General features: G+C 46.1%; 1 protein-coding gene across 1 annotated transcript in view; it reads right to left on the reverse strand.

Moving 5' to 3' along the window:
• LOC138566789 (cytochrome P450 2F2-like) overlaps positions 1-25,590 on the reverse strand; it is a 948,082-nt gene that overhangs the window by 633,003 nt on the left and 289,489 nt on the right. Inside the window, exon 3 of the mRNA XM_069644443.1 lies at positions 5,847-6,009. Within this exon, the coding sequence (XP_069500544.1) occupies positions 5,847-6,009 (163 nt within the window). The remainder of the gene's footprint in view (positions 1-5,846; positions 6,010-25,590) is intronic.

Genomic DNA, 25,590 nt, shown 5'->3' on the forward strand with positions numbered 1-25,590 from the left:
ATGGATGAAGGTTTGGACAGTATGTCCAGCTGAGTGGGTAGGACAAGAGGAGTAGAGGCCATGACTGAAGAATCTAGGTGGATGTTGAAATCACCCGGAAGTAGGAGTTTAGAGCAATAAGTCAGAAGAGAGGAGGAGAAATTGGCCCATTCTGAAAGGAAAGAGGAAATATGGCCTCGGGGCCTGGAGAGGGTGGCAATGGTCAAGGAAGAAGTAGGAGAGATGCCAAGCTTGCAGACCAGGCTTGCAAAGGAAGAGTAGGGCTGGGAGGGCATGAGGGAAGAACTGTCCCTCTCAGGGAAGATCAGGGCTACTCCGCCGACAGCACAGTTGGGACAAGGCATGTAAGATAAACATAAGTGTGGAAATCTCTTAAATGATCAAATACATCTCTGTGAGTGCACCCATATCTTCTTGCAGCCATCAGGGAGAAGGGAGTCAAAAGCAGTGACTGAGCTGGCATTGAACCACATCTTGGTGAGAGTGAGGACGTCAAGGTCAAAGTCTTCAAGGAGGAGGCAGATGTTGGAGGAATGTTTGATAGCAGAACAAGCATTAAGTGTAGCTAAGTGAAGCAGCTCATCACCTTTGAATGTTTTTCTAGGTGCGGTGCAGGGGGGTGGTACACCTACCAGAGGAGATGGTGGTGTGGGGAAGAAAGAGGATGGAGGGGTAGCAGGAGAGGGAATGGAGTTGATAAGAGCAGGCAGGAACTGGTCAAATGAGGAGAAGGTTGTGTTGAGGAATCTGAGACATGATAGTGCCATTGCAATAGACATTAATGATACACCTAAATGATGAAACGCCTGCCAAGAGTACTTCACATCTAGTGCCACAATTAAAGGCTGAGGAAGAGGAAGGGGAGAGAGAGATCAGGTGAGGAGTCCAGAGTTCTGGAGATGGGACAGAAAAGAGTAAATCAGTGACAATCTGTCTGGAAGTAGCACTGACCTAGGTGTAAGCGATAGGTAGACTACGATGAGAAGACAGGAGATCCTTTTTGAACTTTTTTCTTCCAGACCTCATGAGAAAGAGAGGATAGTTGACAGTATAGCAGTTAGAATAGATGGGAGGGATAGAAAGTGCCATAAGCATAAGAGATAGAGGAATAAAGGGATAGGAGAGAGAGCTGCACAGGCACAACACAACTCACGAAGCGGCCTAGCGGCCGAACAAGGAATGCAGATGACCAACAAGAAGTATTATGTTGGAACAGGAGGCTGTCCAATCAGAGGTTTTATTTCAAAGCAGGCAGTTCAGGAGGGATGGACATCAAGAAAAGAGGCACTGACGGGCAGATCTGTGTCATCAAACGTAAGTCAGGACAAAGGGTCAGCAGAGGTAAGTGAGTGAAGAAGAGGGTCAGTGTCATCATATGACGATGACTGAGAAGTTCATTGTTTAGAGCAGGCAGCAGCGGCCCGGAGGTTGCAGAGGAGCTCCAGACAGCCAGGCCCGAGGTTGCAGTGGAGCTCCAGACAGGCAAGAGGGCCTGTGAGGTGTAGATCAGGTGGCAGGGCCTATGGAATGATGGAGAAGGGCATCATGGGGGCAGGGTGTTCTGTGGATGGTGAGGAGCGGTCCAAGGGTGCCGTAGGGCAGAGGAAACAGGGTCTACAGGATCTGGCGAAACAAAAAGGTGATGGCTGGAAGGTTTTGAATGAATCTTAACCATGAGCATAGCTCTGGGAAACCCTGCAGACCATTGTTTTTCTACCTGCCAAGCCATTACAGAAGGGGAAAAACCATATGCAAATCAGGCTTGGTCCTACCACAAAGGGGCAGTTCAGCCCAAACTGCTAGGTCACATCCCTTCTGCACGAGACCACAAGCATCCCCAGACATGTTTCAGCCTTGTTTGGCATCATCAGTGAGGAGTAGCTTGGGTCTCTAGGCCCGGCACACTCAGCACCCTTGTCTAGGCATACCTGTTCCACTCGGGGTGACTTTAGGAAAACAAAAAGGTGATGGCTGGTAGGTTTTGAATTAATCTTAACCACAGGCACAGCTCTGGGCAACCCTCCAGACCATCGTTTTTCAACCTGCCAAGCCATTACAGAAGGGGAAAAACCATATGCAAATCAGGCCTGGTAATATCCCAAAAGGGGCAGTCCAGCCCAAACTGCTCGGTCACATCCCTTCTGCACGAGACCACAAGCATCCCCAGACATGTTTCAGTCTTGTTGGGCGTCATCATTGAGGAGTAGCTTGGGTCTCTAGGCCCAACAGAATCGGGACCCTTTTCTGGGCATACCCGTCCCACTCGGGGTGGCTTTAGAAAAACAAAAAGGTGATGGCTGGGAGGTTTTGAATTAGTTTTAACCACAGGCACAGCTCTGGGCAACCCTCCAGACCATCGTTTTTCAGCCTGCCAGGCCATTACAGAAGGGGGAAAACCTTATGCAAATCAGGGTTGGTCCTACCCCAAAAGGGGCAGTCCAGCCCGAACTGCTCAGTCACATCCCTTCTGCACGAGACCACAAACATCCCAAGACATGTTTCAGCCTTGTTGGGCATCATCAGTGAGGAGTAGTTTGCAGGATCTGTGGCACAGCGTGTGGGAGGTAAGTGAAAGCCAGGCACACTGTGAGACCCCAGCAATGAAGATAGTATAGGACGCTAGACCTCCGCACGCGGCAATGTGAGGTGCAGAGATTAGGCCACAGGTCATGATGGACACACCTGCTGGATCTTTGGAGTATGTGGAGGAAGTGATGAAAGGACAAAGCTTGCTCCGAATATGCTTGCACTGGGTATCGGCAAGCAAATGGTACCCAGGCCCAGGTGGAAAGGGGTGCCACCCTAGATAGCATTCCCTTGCCTGACAAGAAAGAGGAGAGTGGCTAGAGTGGTTGGGAAGGGGGAGCAGAATGAGCATGAAAAAGATGCAGACCAGTGGTTTATGGAGGTTCATGTGGTGAGCGAGGTTGGCGTCCCTCAGTGCAAGGCTGCTGGCATGATACCCATTGAGCAAACAGTGGCAGATGAAAGGGGGGTTCAAGATATGGGGCAGATCCCCTGCCTGGATTGTCGGTGTACCAGAAAACAAGGGATGGAGGGATTTCCAATATGGAACAAAATCACCATAAGTGTCCCAGGGTTTTGGACTTTGAATGTCGTCACACCACCCACAAGCCTTACCATGGGTGCAATGGGTGCTGCCAGTAGGCCAATGGCTGGCAGGTTGTGCTGCTCTGTGCGGTTTGCCTCCACGTGGCACAAAGGGATCTGCACCTGTGCATCCATGGGTGGCACGGTCTGTAGCACTTGCAGTAGGGCCAAAAGGTAATCAACAGCAGACGTGAATTTGAAGGATGGATCATGCCAGGGTGCAGTGGTGACCACCCACAGCAGCCAGTCTGGGGTCAGCGAAGAAGTGTGCACCCAAAAACGGAGGAGAATTAGAAACCTCCAATAGAAAGGACGATAATAAAATGATCTCAAGGTTTCTCTCCATATACTAGTGGATGATGAACAATTTAGATTTTACAAAGGCTAATAGTGTCAGGTTTTACTGGAGCATGAATGCAGTAGATATTTGCCTGAATAATACAGCCATCAAGCAGCCATTGATGAAGGCAGCAGGGCAGGAGCTTGTAAGGGATGGGCTGTTCCTTTCGGAGAAGGAGCCTAGATTGGAAGAAGAGGCAGGGCCTCGTGGGGATTTAACAGAATGTCCTATGACAAGTCAGCAACATCCTGCAAGTTCCATCACATCAGTTCCTTTTGTGGTTTCAGGTGCCAAATGGAGTTGCAATGTCACAGACAGAGCAACGAAAAAGAGCAGAAATATGCTGGTGGCCCGGCTACAAGGGCAAAAGGGGGGAACTGGTGTTGGGGCGGGAATGGGCACATGATTGCACTGATGAAGCTGGGTCCATTGTTAAAGTGGTTGAGGAGGTACCCTTCGGTGGAGGAAGGGCAGATACTTTATTGGATATTCTGGGAGGAGTTGCCTGCACCTGCCATAGGTGTGTCAGCGTCAGTGGTCTCACGGTCTTGGTTGGTCGTGGTGAACATCAAGTGGTAAAGAGGAAGATAACAAAAGATGTGTTGTTGGGAAGGGTGGCTGGTCCTTTCCTGGTTCCACCTTTCCAATCTTTGGTATATTCACCATTGGGTTTGGTGCTTAAGAACGAGAATGGACAGTTCTGATTGATTCATAACCTGTCATTTCCAAAGGGTGGGTCAGGGAATGACGCAATTGGGGAAAGTGTGCATGCAGTGCAGTATGCTTCTATTGAGCAGGCTTTCATTTGCCTTCAGAATCTGGGGGTTGGAGCAATAATGGCAAAGGCAGACATAGAGCGCATTCTTCAAAAACATCAATACCTTTTTGGAGTGGGTCACCAGGAGAGTATCAGGGTACAGAAGTTTACTGCACAACCTTCATGATTTCTTGTTTTTAGGCCCCGCTGCATCACAAGAATCAGCAATGGCCCTGTTTGTCTTACAAACGGTGGCAGGTAGTTTAGGAGTGCCACTGGCCCAGAAAAGCTGTAAGGATCAGTGACACGGTTGACCTTTCTGGATATTGATTTAGATTCTGAGGTGGGAGTGTACAGGCTGCCACAGAAGAAGGTGTGCACTTTGAAGGAGTCACATCACTTTAATTGTGTGTGATACGCTATTGTAATACTTGCAATGCTTGCATGCCAGGGATGGGTTGTTAGCGATGGCCTGGGGCAGGTAGCAGCGATAGGATTTTTCAGCTGATTGGCCGGGTTGAAAGGGGTGCCAGGTATTTTGAATTTAAGAAAGTGCTGCCTGGGTGGGGGAAAGCCATTGGAACCAAACCTGGGAAACTGGTTGCTATTGTAGCAGCGCTGCAGGGGGTCTGCATGGACCAGTATGAATGCTTGATGTTTAGGGCAGTGTTTGTGACAGTTTTCTATGGGGCTTTTCGGATTGGGGAGCTAGTGCTCTGCAACAAATTATGCATCCATCGCAAATGGCACAATGGCACAGGGCAACAGGGTTCTGTTAGGGCAGGCGCATGACTCAGCTATATGCCCATAAAGTCATTGATAGTCTACTTAGCAGTGCAAGAAGGGGTTAGAGAATACCAGCTGTGGATACACAAGGATGGCTTGTGCTTGTACCAGTTTTAAATCAAGAAAATTTCACTGAGCCCTGGAGGCAGCTGGTTAAATAGTACGGGCTGCATCTCTCACTCATTTAGGATCCGGGTGGCCATCACATACAGAGATGAGCAGAAACCGAAGGCTACGCTACTAATCCCCCTCTTGATGCAGGTTCTTATCCACGTGAATGTAATGAAAACTCAAATAGTTCCAAGTTCGGCCTTTCAAAGAATATCAGACATATTACACTTACATTTAACAGACATAAGGCATGTAAGATAAACATAAGTGTGGAAATCTCTTAAATGATCAAATACATCTCTGTGAGTGCACCCATCTCAGTCTGTCCTGAGAGCGTTGCCTTCTATGCCCTCCCCCTAGTGCCACTGAATGGTGACCATAGAGAAGATTAGTGGGCCTTGCCCTGCCTATGTCATGATCTACTCAGAACACCATAGTGAGTACGAGGGGAAAGCCTCTGAGATCTGTGGCTAATATGTGACATTCACATAGATGATACAAAACGACACAGTGGCAAGCAAATATGTGCACAGTGAGCCCTACTTAAATGTGTCAAATCTGACATGTCAAACTTCTATACAAATTACATATGACCAATCAGCACTTGAAAGAGGCCACATTGGGACATGTTGGCATTTTACAAAGTGCCTAAATAAATCAATACAAATAGAGACAGCTAGCTTGACTTCTTTAGGCAGCAGCTTGCTCGTGTCACAGAACCCCGATTCCAGTCCTCCTCACCGTTGCCTTTGGTAAAATTGTAGAAGAGAGGATAATTTCCTCGGCCACTAAATTCTTCAGCTCGGTCAATCAGGGCCTCCTTCACAGTTTTGTATCCACAGAGCACCACGTAACGCTGGGGTCCCAGGTACAATGAGTACAACGTGCCATACTGTCTGTGGAGCTGTGGAGAGATAGAGAGAACACACGCTAATAAGGATGCATACGCAGCCAGTTTGCTTCATGTGAAACACATCCTCCTAATAATGTTCAAGATATGTGGACATGCGAAAACAACTGAATAGGCATGGCTGCAGAATTTGTGGAAATTCCAAACATGTGAGATTGCCACCCACAAACACTCATTCACAAGGCATCTATACCATGTTCTCTCCCCACACAGGGAGGTGTCAGGTATGAGCCACGCGTACAGCCATGTGCAGAATGCAATAACATATTTTCATAACATTGGGCCTCATTATAAGTTTGCCGGTCTGGTAACTATGGTACCGGTAAGCTTGCAAGTACCTTAGTTACCGGACCGGCAAACCACGAGTTCTGTTTGCGGGTGCACCGGCACCCGGGGCAGAGCATGTCGAATGCACCGGCATCATTCTGAATGGTGCCGGTGCATCCGACCTCCCCATTCCCATTGAGCCCTATGGGACTCAAATGGGAATGGAGAGCATTCCATTCCGGCGCCCGTGAATCTACAATTACTGGATCCGGCAGGGCTGTAATGACCCGGTAAGTGCCCATTCGCGGGTGCTGGAATTTTTCAGAAGTTTGCCGGCAGCCTGCCAGTTTTACCGGCAAGGCTAACCCCAAACTTATAATGAGGCCCATTGTTTCTTCCACAAGTAATAACTCAAAGCACATCTGCTTAAAGCCCTGTAGTTGGCTGTTTGCCTGTTTGCCCTTTACGTAACTCTGCCTTCAATGCTTTCTCCCTGCACTCACTGGTGCACATGAGTACCAAGCACTAGCCTACACTAGTGAGACTATTGTCAGACTTGAAACTAGATAGGCCAACAAGGAGAAAACTGGGAAACAGTAGTTCTCCTGCTATGCTGTGGTCCACTCCCTCTGACCTCCTGTTCTGAAAAGAACTGAAAACCTGTCCATTTCTGTCACGCTTTGACATTACCTATACTCTCAAGCAACTCCCCGGCCACATGGTGACTACCTGCAACTCAACACAGTGCTGCTGTGTTTTTGTACATGCACAGTACTGTGTGTCTGTTGTACTCAACACTCTTGCCTGTTAAGTTCTTTGTATTTTATTTTATTGTTTGAAGCATGGACTCAGATCGAGAACAGCAGTGTGTGAGAAGCCAGCGTTTCGACTGGCATCTTTTAACAGTAGTGCAGTACTGTGATTTGCAGTCTGTGCATGGGGATAATTGTTGGGGCATTTTGAGCCAATACCAGGATCGAGTTCCCGATGGTATGGACTTGACAAGAGAAATATTGTTTGCAGAGCCTCTCTTGGTAGATGAGTTATGATTCGAGCCGGTACATCGATTTGCTGCATGAGGCACAAGTGCAACCAGATTTCTGGCGCTTAGCTGGCAGGTGTGCTGCTGTGCTACTTGTGCCTGCCTTGTAGATGATCTATGCTGTGGGGGGTTGATTGTATGTTTTGTCATATTTTATCTAGGAGGTTGTTGATTCTGTACAATGTATCCTCAATTTCTCCTCAATTGCTGGAACCTTGGGGTCCGGAGAGGTTTTGGTACAATGCTTTGGAACTTTGAAAACTGTGTTGCTTCTGTTAGAGCCTGCGTGATGGAGTCCTCTTCAGATCAGGCAGTTGTACCACTGATCAATTATAGGTATGTAGGTGGAAGCATAATAAAAAAGAGGACGTATTGTATTTAGCTCATTGAGTATTCCTGGTGGAAGCAGGCAGTCAGGACCAACTATGCTGATCCTTATTTTATTTAGATACGAGTCATTTTACTGATAATTGTTTTGGGTGGGAGTTCGGGACTATCGTTTAGGAGAAAAAGTGGCTGGTCCATCCCTTATATATACTGTACGGCTATTTATACTAATTTAAGTATCTGATATTGACCCCACGCGTTGCTATTTTTCACCTGTTGCGGTCATTTTCATGTGTGGGGCACGCAGTGCTTGAACTAGGCCCATTGTAGAAATGTTTAACTCCATAGATTGCGGTGTGTTCAAAATTGCACTTCCAGTTCTTTAGGACAAGAAGTATTCTTAAACTTGTTGATGGTCTTTTAATTGTCAGTTTCTGTGGTCACGTTGCTAGTCTAACAAATACATGAACTAGTTTGTGCTGTTTTTTCGTAACATTTTTATAACACAGATCGCAGGAGATGTCTACTACCTTCTTACACATTTCAGTGTTTTTCATGGAAGCCATTTACTCCCACAGTTTCAAACATTGAAGAAGTTCGACTTCCAAAATAACATTGAATACATTCCACTTTTCGGCTTGGAATTCAACCCATCATTTAGGATTCTGAACCATTAGGGAAACAGAAACCACTTATACTGATTTTCCATGAGAAACTCTTGCCATCCTTTGTGAAGGTTAACCAGCAGCGTCATTCATTCTCATGCTTTTAGTACTATCTAACTCTGCTGACCAGTGATTCAGTTTAGCCTTTTTAGTAAAACTAAAAACTCCACTATTTTCTTTTATTCTGCAAAGGTTTATTATAAACCTCTCTCAGTTTAAAAGTAAAAGAAAAGAACAAATGAGTAAACACATACATAACATTTCACATGAAGTGTGAAAAAGAAAAAAAGAAAAAGAAGTAAAAGGAAAAAGAAAACATAACCCTGCCAAACAATTTAAAAAACAGTCAATTAATTCAAGGATAAAACATGTTAATTAGTCTTTATGGCTATTTACCTGGTCACGGTGTGGTGGGGAAGCCACAATTGGGAAAAGCAACAGAGCCAGAGGGGTGAGCGCTGCAGACACCTCCCAACAAGGGATTGCCAGAGAGAGGAGTACCTGAGTGGGAAGGAGCGCCATTGGGGACAGAAGAGAAACAGCGGCGGTGGCCAGGTGAGAAAGACTCTGATGGCAGGCACACAGGCCCACCTCAAGGCTCCCCAGGGTTTGGCCAGGATGCAGAAGGGAGGAGGCGAGCATATCCACCTTGGCACGATTTGCATCTCAAAAGCTGACTGGTGGGGAAGAGACATGTGGAGGGGCTGGGGCAGAGAGCCATAGCACTAAACGAACTGGGAGAAAGGAAAGGAGGTGGGGCCTCCTGCCAGTCCACAAGCATAGATCATGGGAGGGGGACACAGAAGAAACATCATTGGGCCTAGAGGTGACCAAGAGGGAGGAGTCTGGGAAGACCCATCAAGAATGTATGTAACTAAATCCAGTTTTCTTACAGTTGTTTGAGGTGTGATACCTCTCCAACATAGTCTGGTTGAAAAGTTATTTGCTATCAGTCTTATTTTGACAAGCTGGTCTTTCTTTTATAAGTTATGAGGTAATCATGAGGATGAGTTCTCACTCAAGTTAGGTTTTGAGAGCAGCGTCCTCCTGACAACAATCAATAAGTGAAAGTATTGTTTCACTAATGCCCCTGTTAAAATATAAAGGAGATTGTGTGCTAGACATCTATGAAGGAGTAGAAGTATTACAAAAATCACAAATCAAATAATTATATTTGTTAATAGTTTTTTTTCACACCAGAAGATATGATTACCATTAGAGGAAACTACGTAATGAGAAGGAACAGCATTTGGCCTGCCACCACAAAGGCCCAACTCAAAGGGGGCACAAAGCCAGTAGTGATCGCCAAGACATGTGTAAACTACTTGACAATGACTGCAGTATTCAAGAAGCTTAGAAGTCAAAATATAATCAACAAAGGAAGAAATATCCCCATTTTGCCATGTGGTAGCAGAGTACAGTCAACTAGCATGTTCCCATTTAATCTGATCAAACCCTGGGTCTCAAAAAAATGAGCCCATCCAAAAAACATGTGCGGTCTTAGAATTACTGCTAAGAAGACGGTGAGTCATGCAAGATAAAATTGCTACTTGTGTTATATAATCATGGTAGCCTTGTTTATCCAAGGCGGTCAGGATATCAGCCAATTGAAAACTCCACTAAATTGGAATAAGAAAGTCATACCTTTCCATGCATTGCAGTTTGTCTAAAATCTTACTTCCAAATATGGAGGCTCAGAGATGGACCTTCCTCCAATTCCAATGCCTATACACAGACCATCAAAAAACCAACCTGGTGCCCTGACGTCTGGATTGTACTGTGATTTAGAAAGGGAGGATATTTGTGACGCATTCCTCACCTTAATAAACAATTACATTTTTATTTGCCAAGTAAGCCATTTACTCTCAAATGTTTAAGCAGGGCAATATTTAGCCTTCCAAACCATACAGGAATGTCCACATTTGTAGGCCAGAAAATGTATAATTTAGAGTTTGCAGAACTGTATCGCACTTCTACAGATATTAAAGGAGACATTTGACAACTCTCCATAATGAACTGCGTCCTGCAAGCAAGGCTGTTCGCATGATGTGAAGTAAAGACAGTGCCTGCCAAATTCCTGTGAAATAACGTTCTGTGCTCTCCAAAGTTTAGTAATGTTCTTTTGGCCAGTGCAATTGCACATGGTCCCCTGGCGCACATTAGAGATTCTTCAGCTTTCTCTTTGAAATGTATTCTGATGACATACAGATACTGCTCTGCCTTAGTGAAGTCTCTGGTAAGCTCTTTGAAATCTCCCCCTTCTCAGCCCATGTGTTAGCATGAGTAAATGAGGTAACTGCCCATAAATGGCACACAAGATTGGTCCGTTTACTAGTTTGCTCAATATGACATTTTAGATGAGCTACAATTTCAACAGCAAGTGATGCTGTGCACATTTTCTGCATTTGAAGGTAAAACCAAAAAGCTCTGGATTTCGTTCGACACATCACTGTGAATGATAGAGTACTGGATTTATAATTCCACATTGATTCCCTGCCTCAAGGATCAGGAGAAAGCGCTAGTTAACCAGCTGCAGACCTACCTATACACATGTCAGCTTCTCTACATTGCGCAACCAGGTGACCATACTCATCATGGAGCCGATCAACTCTGCTGATGGAATGAGGAATGTACCTAAAAATGTCACTTCCCCTGCTGCTCAATCTCGCAGCTCAGGTCAATACAATGGAACCCCAAACCTTCTCTGTAAATGTGAAGACAACTCATTAGACACTTCCAATTAATGTTGTTGTTCTGTCTTTTCTGGCCCATCCCACAACCAATATCCAGGAATCTCATGTGTGTGATTCCTGAGACCGCACAAAATGTTTTTCAGTTTTTATTTCACCTCCTTATCCGACATCCACTATTGACCTTAATTGAAGAAATGACAAATAAGATCAAATACGACAATATTTTTTTAAGTGATTGGCGGGCTGAGATTTGGAAATGTTTGTGGATTATAGCAGTTGTTTTATAGGGCTTACATCTGTCAGAACACCCTTAAGAAGCCATACACCTCGAGGGAAGTTCAAGTGAAGTTCTTTCGGGTAAGCTTTAGGGGAAAAAAAACACAACAGAGAAAAAAGAACAAAATTAAATCCTGAGGGAAAGGAGGCAGGTCTTTGGGGAAAGTGACAAGTGAGTGGGGAGGAAGGCTGGATATGGCTTTAGCAAGTGAACATAGAATGATGTTCATCAGTCTAGGTCATCCAGATAATAAAGCACATGAAACGCTACAGTAACGTATCATAGTAAGTTAATTCACCTACTGCAGAGATACGTGCATATCCAGCATGGGTATCCAGTGATATTTCCACATATATATGCTTGCCATGCATAATGTCGCGGGGGAAATGGTTGTGGCAACATTAAATATGGTGACCATATATATGGGGTGAAGGGGAGTAAGTGTTGTGGTAGTCTCCACCACTCCCCAGGAAAAAAAAAGGTTTTGGGGGTTGCAGGGGTGTGCCCCGCATGTTCAATGTGATAATGTCCCTGCAGAAAATAGCCATTTTCTGGTGACATTTTTGCCAGGTGACATTTTTGCAGGGACATTATCACATGGAACCCCAGCATGCCCGGCTGTGATTTTAAGTGTGCATTACTCAGTCTTTTAGCCCAGCCAAAGGGGATAAATTGCATACAGTCGAAGGAGGTAACTAAGAAATGCCTTGGCAGACCTCTACAGAATCAATCACGTTGTGGATACATGGGTCTGTTTTCATTGTTTTGTGGTGGCAAAACAAGCACAACTGATGGATTTAACATCACAACTATGGAGTTCATGACAGGCATGCACTTTACATATGAAAATGTTATTGATGTTGAGGTAGATATTTTAGGTCCCAACCCAGGCAAGAGGCTTTCACTTTGTAAATTGTACTAAGCCATGATGCGGCTAGGTTAATATTGATAATAATGTTAGATGCGATGTTGCAATTAAATGATGTCATGTTGACGTCTCCGTAGTTACGGGGGGAGGGTGGGTGTTTGGGATAAGGGATGTGACATCAGGGGAAAGGGAAGTGGCGGGTGGAGGGAGGCGGGGAGGGGCAGAGTTCATGTAGGATCGAAATAAAGAAGACGTACAGCAGAACGCTCTGGCTCCTTGTTTTATTTTAGTGCGCCATGCGCACCCTATGTGGCCCACCCCATGCCCCGATACTGGCGATGAGGCAGGCACCCTCTCCGCGACATGAGGAGAATGCGGAAAGAGGCAGCAGAGCAGCGGGTGCCAGCTCACGTGTGGCGCAGGAGTGCCAAGCAAAATTGTGAAGTCCATCATCACGTGGGTGGAGAGAGGATCCGGGCCGCAGTGGCTGATAACGCTGCAAGCGTCTCATTCCTGGACCGCAGCTGTGAAAAGGAGCACAGCACTAACATGACAAGACAGCCGGTGCCCCTAGCACTATGAGGAGGAGCCATCACCATGTGAGGTGAGCAGGGGAAGGGCCCAGCACCACAGAAATGCTCGCAGGCAGGAGTCCCCACAGACATAAGAAATCCAACGGATGGTGCTCGTGCCTACTAGAGGCGGCCATCCCTGTTCTCTGAGGGGCAGAGGTGCACCCAGTGAGACACAGCCTGGACGCTGATGGTGCTCTTGCCAAGGAAGGCGGCAATCTCTCAGGGCGGAGACATAAAGAGTGGAGTACACCACGCCCATCACTGAGACCAGAGTGAACAATGTCGGGCCAAGACAAGGATCAAGGTGCGCAGGCACAGGGACAAGGACAACTGGGAAAAGGCCCACAGGTGGTGGATAAAGTCGCTTATAGGCTGCCAGACATGCTGGAAGCACAGATGCCAGGGGCATTCGATGTTACAGACACAAGCAACATGGGTCCCAGATGGACAAAATAGATCTGAGACTTTGACCTTTATATGGGGGCCACAGGGCCCATAGAGGATGCTCGCCAAATATGTCTTTTGAAGCTGGCAGTGGGCTCTGCCACACGCGACATTATCAACGAAATGCCCGTGACTCCATTGGTTCCATCCAAGACCTGAAAGATGCGTTGGCTGCATATTTCACCACCCATACCAATGTGGGTTATGAGAGGCGTCTTTTCCACAGCACCAAGCAAATCAAAGGTGAAACCGTGGATGCGTATGTTATGCGGCTCCTCACAAAAATGAAACACTGCAACTTCGGCAACTACTCCAACACGGAGGCACTCAGATCCCAGATCACAGTCGGTTGTGTGTCTCAGACGTTCAGGAGGAAGCTTCTGCAGAAGCACACACATTAGATGAAATTCTGGTGCTAGCCCAAGCCGAAAGTGCCATAGACTCTTAGGTAGAGAGCTTCAACAATCCTACACTGGGTGAGAACATTAACAGATTACAGCAGGAAAGAAGGTTGGAGGAACTCTTCTGCTACAAATGTGGGTTCGAATACCCACATGAAGGGACTTGCCCGGCGATTGGTCAGCGGTTTGCCATGTGTGGCGAAGAAGGCCACTTTAAAGGGGTCTGCAGACTGTTTCGGGACAGAGGTAGCGAGTGGATAACGGAGCTGTCTTCCCGACGAAATCAAAAGCCAGCCCCTCCTCAGGGAACCCCCTGGCCCAGCCATCCCAGGACAGACAAACCAAACGCCCCTAGACTCCAGAAAAAGAGAATAAGGGGATGACAGGCAAAGAAGAGAGAGGAGGGACAGAGGATATGTGTTGTGTGCGAGGCACAAGAGAAGATCAAGGCGCCATGTGCGCTATCTTGTGGAACAATCACCATCTGACTCAGACCCCAGCTCGTCGGGAAGCGATCAAAAGAAGAAGACATACGTTCATGCCCTAGGAAACCCTACTGCCACAGCACACAGCACTATTCTGATCATCAAATTGAATGAGCAGCCCACGGAATTCCTCATCGATACAGGGGCCACGGTCAATGTTGTCAGCAAAACCGTCTTCTAAGAACTGCCCACACAGCCAAAACTGTGACCCACAGTGTCGGACATATACACCTATGGCACCGAGACACCCCTCAAGTGTCTAGGATAGCTTGAGGGCACCTGCCGATACAAAGGACATGAGAGGAAAATACCCATTCACGTCCTAGCAACAGAAACAGACAGTGGGTGCGTACTGAGCTTCAAGGCAGCGGCCGATATGGGACTCATCCACATCTTGTGCAACATCATGGTCCACAAATACATTGACCCGGTTGAAATGATCAACAATCTCTACCCACGCATATTCAAAGGCATAGGGAAACTAATGAATAGGCCCATCAAGCTGCATATAGATGACTTATACGCCCCGTAGCCCAGCACTACAGAGGCAAGACATCATCGAGCCGGCCACCGGCACCAGCACCTGGGTGTCCACCATAGTGCCGGTACCCAAGAAAGAATCAGAAACAATTTGACTGTGCGTGGACATGAGACCCCCCAAACAAGCCATACAGAGAGAAAGGCGCTTGGCCCCACGTATATTAAACATGATTCACCTCTTAAATGGGGCCAAAGTATTCTCCAAGCTAGACCTACAGAAAGGTTATCACCAACTCGTGTTGAGCCCAGAGAGCAGGAACATCACCACCTTTGTCACGCATCTGTGCCTCTTTCGCTATAAAAGGCTACGTTTTGGTGTGTCCTCGGCAGCAGAGATATTCCAAACCGAGGTGCACAATGTCATCAAGCACATACCGAACTGCCTCAACTATAGCGATGACAACCTGGTCTTTGGCGCAGATGTGAACAAGCACGTGAAAGTGTGCAAAGTGCGAGTTCCGAAGAGCACGCTGATGTTTTTTGGACATATCTTTTCAGAATCAGGCATGACGCCAGACCCGACAAGGTCAGCGTGCTAAATGACTCCGTACCCCCAGCTAATGTATCAGAGCTGAGGTCATTCCTAGGGCTCGCCAGCCACTGTACGCGGTACATCAAGAATTTTGTGACAGTAAGCGGGACACTAAGTCTCTTAACGAGACAGGACGCCACCTTCCACTGGACGGACGAGTGCCAGAAGGCCTTCGAGATCATCCGAGAAAGGGTGGCGAAGGCCAAGAACATGTCATACAACGTCATACAACGACCCCAGCCACCAAACTGAACTGACAGTAGATGCCAGTCCCGTAGGACTGGGAGCCATCCTTGCTCAGGTGGATCCGAAAGACCCTTTGCCAACACATGTCGTTGCATACGCCAGCCAGAGCCTCTATGCCAATGAACAAGCGTATTCCCAGGCGGAAAAGGAAGCCCTTCCTGTGGTAGGGGCATGCAAACACTTTCACCTCTTCCTATATGGCAAACCATTTCGAGTCATCACAGATTATCAAGCATTGCTATTCCTGTACGGGAAACCCCAGGTGAAGATACCACCTTGGATAGTCCGATGGGGGCTACGACTGCAAGACTATGCATTCAAAATCGTGCACCGGCCAGGAAAAGTTGAGAATCCAGCGGACTTCTTGTCCAGAGGCCCCGAGAGGGGTGCACGCCAAACCCCTCTGTAGCGGACAGGTATCTTCGGTACCTCATTCATCAAACTACCCCAGAGGGGGGATAGACATCGCGACAGTAGCTCGAGAGACAGAAAATTACTGGCCTGCCAAATCGTCCGTGAAGGCCTTGAATCAGGCATGTGGAGGAGAGCCAGAGAAAGAGGGAGAGCCGCAGGGGATCAGGTGCACATCGAGGTTGAGCAACTGGACGAATTGGCCTTATCCAACGAGCACCTGCTCCTAAAAGACTGTAAGCTGGTGATCCCGTCATCCCTAGGGGCAAAAGTCATTCAGCTCGCACATGAGAACCACAGAGGGATGGTGTTGACCAAGCGCATGCTGCGCCAGAAGGTCTGGTTTCCCAGCATGGACTCCCTAGTCAAGGAAGCCTTGAAGTCATGCCCTACGTGCAGCCTCATCACGCCCAACCGACACACAGAACCCTTAAAGATGTCAGAGCTTCCCCAAGGAATATGGGAAGCTGTAGCCACCAATTTCTTTGGGCCCATCGAAGGAGGGAAGTACGTGCTGGCGGTGATGGACGAGTACTCCTGATATCCAGAAACACAAATCATATCCTTGACAGCCGCTCATCATGTAATACCAGCGCTTGACTGCATATTCTCCACCTATGGCATCCCGAGAGTGCTCAAAACAGACAACGGGCCCCCATTCAATGGGCATCAGTTCACACAATTCGCAAACTACTTTGGATTCCATCACCGGAAGATAATCCCGTTATGGCCACAGGCTAATGGCATGATAGAACGATTCGTGGCCAACCTGAAGAGGGCCCTTCAAATAGCAAAGCTCACGGGACAACCCTATGAGCAAGTACTCAATCAGCTGATTAGAGACTACAGGGGTACTCCCCACAGTACCACCGGGAGAACCCCTGCCGAGGTGATGTTCGGAAGAGACATTCGAACAAGGATCCCGCAGGCCCGCCCAGGTGGTCAGCCTGAGAACCTTGACAAGGACCTAAGAGAACGAGACGAAACCGCCAAAGAACACAAGAAAGGAATATGCGGATCAACGTTGAGGGTTGATAGCACCCCAGATTGAAGTGGGCGACGTTGTCGCCGTGAAGCAACCTCAGACAAACAAACACACCTCGATCTTCACAGGAGGAGCCACTGCTAGTTACGCAGAAGAAGGGATCCATGGTCACGGCACAAGGCACGGCAGGATCCGTCACTCGGAACTCATCACATTTCAATGGGATTCCCCTGCTGGGATCGCGCCGATTGAGCGGGTGCGTGGTCATCCCTATTGACTATGTCTCGGATGATCCATATCAAGGGGACCAGGGAGAGACAGAGGAGTTCGACCAGGAAGGCTTCTCCAAGACTGAGGTTAGTGGAAACACCCCAGAGCTTTCAAGTGCACGTCCTCAATGGGCCAGGAACAAGCCGCGCCCCTGGATTGAGGAAATGGGTTAGCAAACCCCATCAGAAATTCACCCGCTCTGAAGGACCTGGTGACTGTTTAAAAAGGGGGGAGATGTCACATTGACGTCTCCGTAGTTACAGGAGGTGGGTGTTTGGGATAAGGGAAGTAACATCAGGGAAAAAGGAAGTTAAGGGATTGAGGGAGGCAGGGAGGGACAGAGTTCATGTAGGATCGAAATAAAGAAGATGTACAGCAGAACGCTCCGGCTCCCTGTTTTATTTTAGTGTGCCACGCGTGCCATATATGGCCCACCCCAGGCCCCGATAAATATGTGTTTAATATAGTTAGAAGCATTGAAATTAGTTTTACTTTGTGTTTCATTTGGATACATTTTTGAGTCACAGTAGGCAGCAACATAAGCAGCAGTAGTATTCATACAATGTGCTGTGCAATGTACAGTTTGTAGCGTTGAGAGGTTTGTGGTGGGGAGCTCTATACATGCAAGAGAGGAGTTAATTGAAGGGGAAACTAACATGTGGGAATTCAGCAATGGTTTAGATTGCAGACACATTTAGGGCCCTGTTCAATATGGGGTTCATTATGGGTACATGGCAACATTGCAGAATGCAGGTTTCACCTACTTGGAGTCCCTGGATTTGCATGAATGGCTTTTATCTGGGTTTGTAGAGATGGATGACTGAGGTGTTGGAAGGGGGTAAGAAGCTAACCGCACATGGGCATTCGTGTTAACATTGCAAAGGGCTGAAGATGAGAATGGAATGGAAAGCCATTTGTTAGGTTTTCTTTGCTCGATTAGGTTCTTAAATACAAAGGGTAATTTTCCTGGGAACACAAAAGCATGTTTTTTGATAACCAGAAAGGTCAGGTTAGATAAGGAGTTAAATTGAGAGCTGATGGTTTATGGCAGAGGTATTGATATTGATAATTTTATTTCTATCTCGCTCGTACACAAGTGTTTCAGAGCGGATAAGGCAAGGGAAGGGAACAAGGGAGAACAAAACAACGATTTTACTAGGCCCGGTGATATTAAGAACGTGCAAGTGCATGGGAGAGGGGGAGGTCAAAAGTGCATGGAAGGGGGGAGGAGTGGAAAGTTCGAAGCAAAGGATAAACAGATAAATAATAAATAAATAAATAAATAAATAAATAAATAAATAAATAAATAAATACATAATAAAGGCAGCAAACAGTGGTAGTGCAGCCAGCAATTTGCAAGTGCTACGTTTAAGGCAGCAGACAGGGTAGATAAGTGCAGGAAGAAAAGGGGGGGCTGTATGGGTACAGATACAGACCCCAGTGCAAGGGGTGGCCCGGAGGCAGTGCGGGAGGGTGGCAGGGTGAGCAGGTACCTGGGCCCGCAGGACAGAGGGTGGCCAAGTGCACAGTGCCAAGAGAGAACAGATGAGCAGGGGAGAGGGGGAGTGAAGACAGAAGAAAAGAGGAAGGTTTTGAGATGCTTCCGGAACTGGAGATGGTTCTCCTCAAGTTTTAGAGTGGCAGGGAAGCTGTTCCAGAGGGAGGCCCCACCCAAAAACAGAGATCTACCCCCAGCTTGTTTCTTTGAAAAATGACTGACCCTGAGGGAATTAGATGTAGAGGAGCGAAGAGCTCGAGAGGGAAGGTATTTGCAGAGGGATAACAGAAGGTATTTGGACCCAGACTCCAGAAAACCTTGTGGACAATGCAGAGGGTTTTGAATTTAATCCTTGCATCCACTGAGCTGGAGAGATACGATCCCAGGGCTTCAGGCCAAGGACAAGTCTTGCAGTCCTGTTCTGGATTAGTTGCAGGTCTTCAAACTGTGGGGTGCACAGTGCACCCAGGGGGGTGTGGCCTCATTCCCATGCAGGGCTGGGGGAGTGTGAGGGCACGCAAGTCCCCCAGCTGAAATTTAAAACATTTTAATGGAGGAAATGGGCAGGGGCGGCTCAGGGTTGGACTGGGGCATAACACTGTCTCGGGCAAAAATGAAAAAGTGGCCCACAGTTACAAATGGCAATTCATTCCTTTAGAGACAGATTGTTTGAATAGTACACAAGTTTTGTTTTGTTAAAATATAAGCAAATTGTGATATTTAAAGAATATTTATTCAGCAGCAATGGTCACAATTACTAGCTGCAAAGTGAAGTAACTCATCAAACTGGCCACATTGGCCAAAATAATGTCCCATTTAGACCAAAAAAAATGGCACACACTAGTATTTTGCATTTTTGGTTCAGGCATAGCCCTATTGCTCTTTAGGGCAGTCAGAGCTTGGCGGCTCATCCATAATGGGCAAGGGGGCATCGACAAGTGGCCATCTCACCCAGTATGGCGAGCCAAGGAGCCAGCCCACTGAAACACTGAGCCCTCCCTCAGCTGCTTTTTCCAGCTGAGGGAGTGCTCCTGGGCTGGCTTAACTGTCAAAGGGATACACTGTTTCCCTTTGACAGTTCAGTTCCCCAGCCACACATGCACACTGAGCCATGCAAGGCTGGTGACATTTTGCTTTGCAAACCTTGCATAGCTTATTGGAAATATTGGCTGGGGAACCGCATGTCTGTATGTGCAAGGGGAAGCTCCTGCGCCTCCTCACACATAGGGACACACCAGCCTGGAACGGTGCGTTCCAGCACCCACACGCAGGCCCCAGCACGCATGTGCAGGAACCAGGAAGCTCTTGCTTTCCCTGTTTTATTGATTTGAGAACCCTTGCTACGCTTGGTCGCTATTGCATATCTAGGGGAAATTTTTTGAGTGGGCCCGGCCTGCTCACACTTTGCTTCGGGGGGCCCATACCTAAAATGTTTGAAGACAACTGTTTTATGGACTTTCAGGGAAATTAGCTGAATGCATGCTGAAGGCTATATGACTTGAGATGGCTGTCGCAAATAGGATTATGTGAAGGAATGCAGGGAAAATATTATGGGATGCTTAAGCATCTGGGAGGATAATGATTTTACTGCTACTTCAAATGAGTACTTATTTATTTCTCACCCTCCCCTTGAAGTGTTTATGGAAAGCCTTTCACAATCACCATCTGGGTTAATAGGTTTCTGTCACATGGTCTGAATAATAAACTGAGTTTTTTCATTTTTTGTAAATGTATTTAGTGGAATACGTCATAACTGACAATGGAAGAAGATCACATTTCAAAGGGGTTGCAGTTTGTGAATGTATCCAATAGGATTGTAGGTCTAGGGGGATGAAATGATTTTGTATTAGAGTTAGCTAATTGGGTGCAAAAGACTTTGGAAGAGAATATGTCTGATTATGGAAATTGTCTAAGTTGCAACTTTGTTGTCATTTGGAGAGAATTGGTTTAGCTATCAGCTCCAGGGAACTGACTAGGCACTCCCAATCGTTAACATGCAATAAAACTTGATCTTCTGATAAAATGTATGCTTTTCTTCTTGCAAGCTGTTCTCTTGCATTGGAATCTTTGATATACATCCTTACATAGACGTGGGTAAGACAGTTGTAATTTTACAATGTATGGTGCAGTGTTTCATCCTGCAGAGTTTCCTTGCATGGGTGTCATTGAAAGCAGTACCCTTTTAGATGGTGAATATTAAAATGCCAAGAGTACATTGTTGCCTTGCAGTTTTGGCAAAACGCATAACATTTGTCTACAGAAGGTGTTTGTTTTAAATAATCTTCTTATCCTTTCAGCTGAAAATAAATAGTTATTTTGCTTTCTGTATGAAACACAGGCCAGTTGGAGCCAATTGGTGCCTCAAACTCACGCTGTGTTTCATCTGAACATCCTCTGCCAAGGAATGATATGACATGTTCACCATACTGCTTACATGAATGGCAGTAGTCTCAATATATAAATAACGTATCATAATACTATCATGAAAATAAGTTCAGTAAGATTGTCAAATCAAAATATCATGAATATTCTTGTGATTTGGAGTTTGGATGGATGTTTCACACAGACCTAAGGACGATGCCAAGTTATGCCTAATTACTCCAGGTCAGAATAAACAATACAACACCCTGATCCATTGTTCACTGTCTATAAGTTAATGCCTGACAGATGGCTGTAAATTAACACAGCCAAAATTAAAATCATAAAGCTGTAATACTAAAGATAGTCTAACTACAAGCTACAGGCCAATTGCAGGACCCCCTTGCTGGGAACATTGAGCAATCAAATTTAAACAGAGTCAAAGATAATACTTTAAAAAACATCAAGCAGAAGCTCCCATTAAAAGGCTCTTATTTTGTTGAGAGGGATGTCTTATTTCGAGATTCTCTCCTACGGCTTAACCTGTAAGTGGAAATACAGTGTATCTGATTTGTATAGATCCTCAGAAAGGGAGCAAACACCAAGGCTGGTGCACATATTTATGCCCGTCAGGCAAAAGTATCATATTGTGCCTCCTATGACTTTCAAGTGGCTCATGTATGATGGTCTTTAGGTTCCTATGAATTCTCAAAATCCTAACTGATCATGATCACCTTGGATAGACTCCATTATTATAAATGCAGCCATTCTGTTGCATGCCAATTCACAGACACAAGGCATATCTTTAAAAATAAACAAAATATGTTTTCAAATAAAGTTATACAGAGCAGATCGTTTTTTTGCCATAGATATAATAGGAGTCTCTTCCTGATCAGTTCGTTTTTTGAAAATTCATAGGAACCAAAGTAGTTTTATAAATGCTGAGGTCATTGAAATCAGCACAATCCCATCACTCCTACACTACATGGGTATCATTCAACTGTGCCTATGCTAAGCCATATTTATATTCTAGCGCAAGAATGAAAATGATGGAACGGCTGTTCAATTGGCCTAGATGAGCTCTAGCACTTTTCCCGCTGATTCAACATACCATATCCTTCTCTACAATCACAGCCTTTACCACCTAATTCTCCATCATCTGCCCTCCCTCTTAGCCTTTTCACCGCTTGTGCCCTAAAGTGACACATTTGTGTGCAACAAATATACATAACCAATGAATGCTTTACTTAGTTTGTCCATAAAGTAAAGCTCATTGCAAAGGAAAGAGCAAACTTACAGGTCCACATTCTGCAAAAAATCTACTCCATTCTAACCTTCTAACATAGTTTAAAGATAGTACACTCATTGGTCCTGCCCAGACAAGACTTATGCAGCACTGTCTGCTCCACAGCAGGGAAGCACTGGGCTTTTGCTGAATTGACCACCTATCAAATGCACTGAAGTTCTTGCACTGGTTGCCTAATGGATTACAGGCAAACCTTCAAATGATTGCTTAGGGCTCATGCGTGTGTTAGGGAGAATTCTCTGTTTAGGCTGAATTTCCTAGCCTAGTGAGTCCCCCAGCAGTTTTGCTGGATTTTTGGGGTTTATTTTGTTCTCCTGCCAAGAGTGAGACTCTTTTACCCTCACCCTTGGGCATGATTTGAGTGTGTTTCTTTGACTCTAGATGTGTTTAATGGGCTATGGGGTCTTGTACTCCATAGGGCTTCATGTGTTTTTGTGATGTGTGTTACACAGCACCCTCAGTGCAGTAACACAGGGGTGTCATAGTGACCCCCCAATATAGACTCCATACCCTGGGACTGACTACTGTCTCCCAGGGCATGTAAAGTCACCATTGACTTTACTAGTCTCAAATTCTGAACAGAACCAGTACAAACCATCATATTGTGGATGTACTGGCTGGGGCAATTCGATTGCCCCGGGGTCTGTTAGTCGAGGGGGCACGTAACCGGAAAACTCAGCTGCTGGTTTCTTCCCTGGCAGTGCAACGACCTTCATCTTTCCTCCACGTCGAGATCTTCTCTTCCTCTGGACGACGCCATGACTTGCACCCGCTGCCAGGAACAACTGCCCCCACTGGAGGATCCTTTCCACATAAGGTAGCGTGTTCCGTCTGGCTTCCCTTGCAACCGACTGTATGGGGTAGATTTAGCCCCCGGCTTTTGAACCTGGGTTAGCCTGGGACACCCTGGCTAAACTTTTCTGAGCCTAACTAAAACCTTTCTGAACTCCCTGCAAGACTTTTTAAGCCTGTTGTCATTGTGTGATCTTGGATGCATTTGTGCCCTGCTCTCTCCAAGAGTGGGCCCGGCCTATGGACTTTGGGCCACAAGTAACTTTTGACTTTCCTGACTTGCTTAAGAGTTCCTAACTATTAGTGTGGTGTATTTTCCTACGTGCTGCCTTTTTCCCTCCCTTTTTCGTTAACTTATTGGAGTGCCATCTATAGTTAAGTGCTCACCTCTGTCTGGAAATAAGTGGTGTTAACTAAGACTTGTCTGATAAGGAATAAGGGATGTATATAGATTAATAGTAACTGTGTTTGAAGTGATTTCCAATAATAGTGCTGAGAGTGTCAACACGTGTGTCTTTAAATAAATAATTATATACCTTGATACCAAAGCTATGGTCAGTGTTTGCTTGTGCTATTGTGTCTGAGTGCCTATTGTGTATACTTTACATACTACCTAACTCTTCTTGAGGGAAGTCTGACTGCTCAGCCATAGCTACCAGGTAAATCTGGGTGGTACAGACTGCTACCAAGTGGGTTTACTGCCAACACCTGTAGTCCTAAATCTTTTGCAGTGGTCCCCAACGGAACTGCACAGGTGTCTGCCTAACACTGGTGTACAGCGGTGGGATTTGTATTGAGTATACATTTTAGAGTGCTTTAAGAGACCTTAGTGCAACTAACCACAAAGCTTAGAACTGAAAAAGTAATCTTTCTAACATGTCAACTATGGAAAATTATAGTCAAGAGTCCTTTGCTACAAAAACTGCTGATTGTTTAAGAGTTCTCTGTAAGCATAAGTATCTCCTGACTAAAGGCAAGAAAATGGAATTGATAGAAAGGTTGTTAGCTAACCAAAGTCGGGATGATGGTTCAGAGGAACCTACCATGCCAGAAACTGTAGATAACAGTATAGAGATTGATGTTGATCAAAATGTTGATAATCTTGAGGAAGAGTCAAAAGAGGAGGGTGAGGCTGCTGTGACTGTCCCCCCTAGGCCTCTGTCTGCTCTGCCAGCTGTACCTACTGGACCTTTGCCAGGTCCCACACTTAGTCCTCAATATGTTGAGCTAGAGAAAATGAAACTTGAATTAGAATTCAAGAGACTGAATACTCAGGCTGAACAAAGACAGCAGGAACTGAATCAAGAACTCAGGCTAAGGGAAATGGAGCTCAAGCATGAGCTAGAAATGAAGAAATTATCTGTAGACAATGCTTCTCTCTCTGACTCCTCTAGAAGTTCCAGTCCTAAAAGACCCCGGATGCCTAAGGAATTGATTGGTATGTATGAGCCTAAATTGGATGTGTTAGATTAGTTGTCTCTGTTTGAATATAATCATGGGCTCCAGAACATCACAGGAAATCACTTACTCACCTCGTTGTTCTCTAGGCTTCCCCCTGTTTCAACTGATGTGGTAATGGAGTTGGGGGAGGAGGATAAGAAGGATTATGAATGTGTGAAACTAGCTTTGATAGCTAGATTTGGGAAGACCCCTCCCCAGTATCTTAAGAGGTTTAGAACCCTCTAAAAGCATGATGGTACCCCTTGGGCTACCTGGGTGAGTGAAGGGTTGAAAAACTTAGAGGGATGGATTAAGGGTTACAAAGTGAACACTTATGAAGGTATGAGAAATCTGTTTATGTTGGAGTCAATTTATGATGCCTGCTCTCCTGAGCTCAGACAGCACTTGGCTGATTCAAAGGAATTAGATTCCAGAAAATTAGCTAAGGCTGCTAACTTGTGGGTTGCCAACAGGGCCACTCACAAGGATTCTGGGGTAACTCAGAAAAAGGATGAGGGGAAACCGCCTAAAAAAAACTCCAAAGAGAATTTGAATACTGCAAATTCCAAAGAGGGCCCCAAACAACACCATAAGGGTAAGCCACAAGGGAAACCAGGTCAGGCTAGTGTACCTTCTGGTCCCAGACCAGAAGGAGGTCAGAACAAGCCTCCATTGTTATGTTTGTAAGGCCACTGACCATGTGAAAGGAGATCCCAGATGTAAGGGTAAACCTCCAGGGATCCAGCTTGCCTCCTTAGCCTTCGCTCAAGAAGAGGAAGTCCCAATGGCAAGTGGAAACTTTCTACTGCTGGCTAATGAACCCATGGGAGTCTCAGCCAGTGTTTCTTTAGTCTCTCTGGGGTTGTGGGAACAACAGAATTTAGATGTATATAATTGTATCCCAGATAATACTAAAGAGTATTATAAGGACAGTGTCCAGGTGAATGGTCAGGAGACTCCTGCCGTTAGGGACACTGGGGTCAGCATAACTGTGGTGGATGAATCATTTTTCAAGGCAGAGGATGTTGCTAAGGCACCCAAATGCCTCACCAAGTTAGCTGGAGGGCCTGTGCAGATGTGTCCCCAGTTACCAGTTCTCATCCAGTGCAATGATATGACTGTAAAGATACCTGTCAGTGTACAATGCGATGTG

The sequence above is a fragment of the Ambystoma mexicanum genome, chromosome 2p, assembly GCF_040938575.1.
Source record: "Ambystoma mexicanum isolate Mex_15411 chromosome 2p, UKY_AmexF1_1, whole genome shotgun sequence".
Classification (NCBI taxonomy): Eukaryota; Metazoa; Chordata; class Amphibia; order Caudata; family Ambystomatidae; genus Ambystoma; species Ambystoma mexicanum.